This window comes from Cibotium barometz, chromosome 45 (genome assembly GCF_041138505.1).
Source record: "Cibotium barometz isolate CiBa-2024 chromosome 45, ASM4113850v1, whole genome shotgun sequence".
NCBI classification, from domain to species: Eukaryota; Viridiplantae; Streptophyta; class Polypodiopsida; order Cyatheales; family Cibotiaceae; genus Cibotium; species Cibotium barometz.
The window spans coordinates 33,828,034-33,832,273 of NC_141090.1; the positions used below are offsets into that span (position 1 = coordinate 33,828,034).

Below are 4,240 nucleotides of genomic sequence, written 5' to 3' on the forward strand. Positions count from 1 at the left end.
GTTTTTGCAGCTATGGCGGAGAGTCCTCTTGAACCTTCCTTGTTTGGGAGTCCTGTTGGACCGTCCTGGGTTCCAGCACTCACTGCTGCACAGCTGTTTTCTAGCATGTGCTAGGTTACAAGTCACTTAAATTCTCATTTTGCTTTTGAAAACATTTGAAGGAAGCTGTAAACATCTCCTACTACATATGGCATACACAATGTACTTTGACCCATCTCTCTCTCTCTCTCTCTCTCTCTCTCTCTCTCTCAAACATGTTTCATTCAGTAGTAGCTTACTGAAGTGGTTTTATTTCCAAAGAATAAGAACAAAGGCAACCGGCACCATTGGATGGTTCTAGTCAACCATAAACTCAAATGGAATTGCCAATGTGTGTATACTACAGCTCTTTACAAGTTTTAAGTCCATGAAGATGGAGAAAAGCTTTCCAAAGGATTTGTAGATATCTTGTACAATGAAGTATCGGGGTATGCTTTCCATACAATGTCCCCGACCAGATCAAAATCTCTTCATAGACCACTGAACAAAAAGGAGCAACTTGCAAGCACCTCAATTCACATTTGAAGCAAAATACTACTTATCTTCCTCAATTCTAAGAGTGCTGACAGAGCAGTTACCTGACCCTTTCCATTTAGAAAGGACTTTGAAATATTTTCAGCTGTTTCCCTATAAACTGTTGGAGCCCCTTCTTTGCTTAAGCTAGACAGAGCACTCTCAAGCACCTGAAAGGACAAACTAAGAACGATCACCATAGGAAGACCCAATAAGAAGGATGCATTAAAAAGGATAACTAACCTGGATGCTTTCAACCATCGAGTGACCAAGTGTCTGCAAGACAGCCATTGAGTGTTTCTCCTTGGTGATCTTGGAAATGCCATCACCATTTTTGAGGTCTTTCATAGCAAAATCTGCATTCGCTTCCTCTGAAAGAATGCCAATCTTATGCCTTCTAACACAATTTTGTTGTGATTCTTCATGAGAACCACTATTGCATGAGCTTCTTAGACATTCTACTGCTGGTTTGTGACTCGAAGGGTTGTCAATGGTCATATCTGTACTTTGGTCCAAAGTGCAGCAACAGATACATGATTTGCCTTCGTCCCCAGAACAACAGGTCTCTCCATCATCAGATGTCCAACAATCACTTACTACTACCTCTGAGCTTCCTTCAGCACGTACAATTCCTGCAGAAGGGCCTTCATTCAGTTGTGCAGTGCAGGTGATGGTAACTTCACTCTGTGTGACATTGAATCCTCCCTTGCTGGAGGCCTCACCTGGACTAACAGGTTTGCTTTCTGAACTGCTCACAGAGGCATCTCCTTTCCTATCTTCAAAAGCCATTAAGCGTGCAGCCCCTTCCAGAATGCCAGTCAGGTCACACTTTGTTGGCTTGTTGCTACCATCCATATGATGAACAGGAAAGGTCTCATTTGATTTTGTGCTTTGCTTTGACTTGTGTCCAGAGGCATCCCTCAACAGAGTTCCCTGTGAAACATTATTCCCAGGAACATTGCTCGACTCAGAACCACTTGGGGTAGCACCTGCATCCACATTAGGCACACCACATAACTCTTCCGGTACTACTTTTGGAAGGACAGATTTCATCCACCTCTCTTCCCAATAAGACTCTGGGAACGAAGACTTGATCATTTCTGGAGATCCAGAATGACGGTGCTGTAAGACTTTAACAGAAGCAGGTATATGAGCTTGGAAAGATGGAGAATGAGATCCATTCTTGTGTCTGCTTCCCCTGCTTCGTTCAAAAAAACATGAATACTTTGCTACTGGAGATGGCAGTGTTCTCAAGGATTCCTTTGAGAGCGTCTGCAGCACCTTTGCATTCTCTATGAAGTTCCTGATATCCACATTCTTTGGGAAATTTAGCAGTTTTTGCAAGCAGCCGGTGACATTGGGTGCAGCTAGCAAGGTTGGCCGCAAGTAAAGTATCATGCAGACAGCAAAATTGGAAATGAATGAACCCCGAGGTGAGCTCATAGAAACATCACTCATCTGTTTGCTCTCTTCACTACTCCCATTAGCATTAGATGCTGCAAAAATTGCATCCCAAAGAAGCAGTAATTTCTCCAGATCAAACTCCCTACCAAAGAGGACACGCAACCAACGTAGAGCAAAGAACTGAGGCTCTACACCAAGTCCAACAAGATGTATGTACAATGGCATGTCTATTGCGGCAAGAGTATGATACATGGCAGCAGAGGCTTCAAGCACAGGAGACAGCCCTGTTCCCCGCTCGTTAACAGCCATGAAGTAATCTGCCAAAACGATTGCTCCACCTTGACCCCTCAATAATGCATCAAACATGCAGTATGCATCATGTTCTACGAATCTTCCGGACAAAAGAGCACCCAATTCCCCTTCAGCACCATAACTGTCACTGCCTAACACCATCATTTTTAAGTTGAACCCAAAATCATCAGGCTCAACCAGCACCGAGTCCTCGGGGTGAACCCTATCAATCCAGTCCTCATCACCTGTAAACGTGCTCTCATTTGAGATGCGTCGAGCTGATCGAGAGGAAAAGCCAGGCACCACTTGCCTTCCTTCCCTACTGAAAGAGAAACTGTCCTCAAGAGGAGTGCCGAACCTGTCTTCAAATGGATCCTCGTATCGCTGCCTTACTTGGGAGAGATGTGTAACATCTATGTGAAGAACATAAACAAGAGGGGCAAGCACCTCATGCATTCCTGGATGCAGGCAAAACATTCCAGTTCAGAACAACGCTACCGGGCTAGCTGCTTGTACAAAAGAAAACTCATGTGAGAACACAGTTCACGAAATCAACAGAGAAAATTGATAGACCTTGTCTATAGCCATACTGAGGATGAATTAGAGCCCACACTAGCAAAATTCTTCTAAGCATGGCTTGGCAAACGAAGCTTTGAAAAAAGCTTCCGTTCTCTGGGTAGAGTCTTGTAAGGTCACTTTCAATGGTCCTTTCTATCTCTGTATTTTTAAAATAGCGCCCCCAGATGCTTGCTGCAATGCTCGTATCACATAAACAAGGTCAGTATCAAGTATGCTTGTAGGGAGGATTGAGGATTCACTGAGCTTAGCTGTGTGTTTTTGAAGGCTTACCAGGATCCTGAGACAAAGGATTGTCCACACTCAAATTTTCCCCTTTCTGCACGTCTTCCATGGCATGAGGATCAACGATTAGACGCCTCCGGAGCTCTGCATATCTGAAAGGATGCAAAACAGTTAGCCACAGAAACTCTTTAGAGGGCTTCCTTTGTGGCAAGCAATTTTCCATTAGAACAGCATCCTCTGATGATTTGCAGAATTTGGGATGCATACTCCAGCTTGCTTATATGATCTCTTGCAATGCACTTGGAGCTAATTACAGGTTTAGGGCCCGTTCTAATGGAAGATTCATGATCTAATCTCCATTTGCAATGCATGCAATCAAATTTGCTAGCGTTAATATAGTGGATTATGCGTGTCAAATGCTGCTAATCATCAGACGAAGCTGTTCTGGTGAGAGATTGGTTGCAGTCTGCAGATAATGTGTGTCCTTGACGATTTTCATAGTTTTGCCAAAGATCAAAGGCTTCATTGTGAGTGCTGGAACAAGATTATCAGAAATTTGCCAAAGGTTTGATTGCTGAACATGATCTTAATCAAGACCATCGCTGCTTTGGCAAAAAATTGATTAAGAAGCACGTGGTTAATCCCAATTATCAGTAATTACCAAAAATTGATTGCTAAACACGTTCTTGATCAAAATTGCTATCAGCAATTTGCCAGGAAAAAGGGGATTTTACCTTCGTCGGCCGTTGGCCGCTGCGCGGCGGAGGGACTCGATTGGGGCAGGACAAGGGGGCAGGACGCCCAGCAAAGCACGCCATCTAAGGCCACGCAGACGAGGCTCCGCGGGCCAATCTGAAACGGACATGGAGGCATCGCTAAACCTAGGGGAGTCTGAATCGAAATCCGAGGCATGAGAGCTCGGAGGCATGGTAGGGATAAATTAGCAGAAAAATGCACAGACAAGATATTGAAGAGCAAGATAGATATGGAGAACTAAGCAGGAGAGCTTAAGCCAGGATGAAAGAGGGGCAGATGTGGGCATGCAAGAAAGTGGGGAGAAGATCAAATAGAAGATCGTCGTCCGCGTCGGTCTGTGCGTTTTCTCTTTAGTTGGCGGCCTGAATGCCGCCTGGCGATGCACTTTTCGTCGCTAAATGTAGCTGCGTCCTGGCGTTGGTGGCTTGTCTTCTCT

General features: G+C 44.6%; 1 protein-coding gene across 2 annotated transcripts in view; it reads right to left on the bottom strand.

Annotated features, from left to right (window-relative positions):
* Nucleotides 1-257: 257 nt before the first annotated feature.
* The window catches only part of LOC147612676 (uncharacterized), a 4,980-nt gene continuing 997 nt past the window's right edge, over nt 258-4,240 (bottom strand). Inside the window, exons 1-5 of one of the 2 annotated variants that reach the window (XM_086783243.1) lie at nt 3,783-4,240; nt 3,097-3,650; nt 2,821-2,997; nt 796-2,705; nt 258-722 (exon numbers count right to left, since the gene is read on the bottom strand). The exon at nt 3,783-4,240 is cut by the window's right edge and continues 997 nt beyond it. In XM_086783243.1, coding sequence (XP_086639369.1) covers nt 555-722; nt 796-2,705; nt 2,821-2,997; nt 3,097-3,313 — 2,472 coding nt within the window. In that variant the 5' untranslated portion in view covers nt 3,314-3,650; nt 3,783-4,240 and the 3' untranslated portion in view covers nt 258-554. The remainder of the gene's footprint in view (nt 723-795; nt 2,706-2,820; nt 2,998-3,096; nt 3,651-3,782) is intronic. The other variant, XM_086783242.1, reaches the window with a different exon arrangement.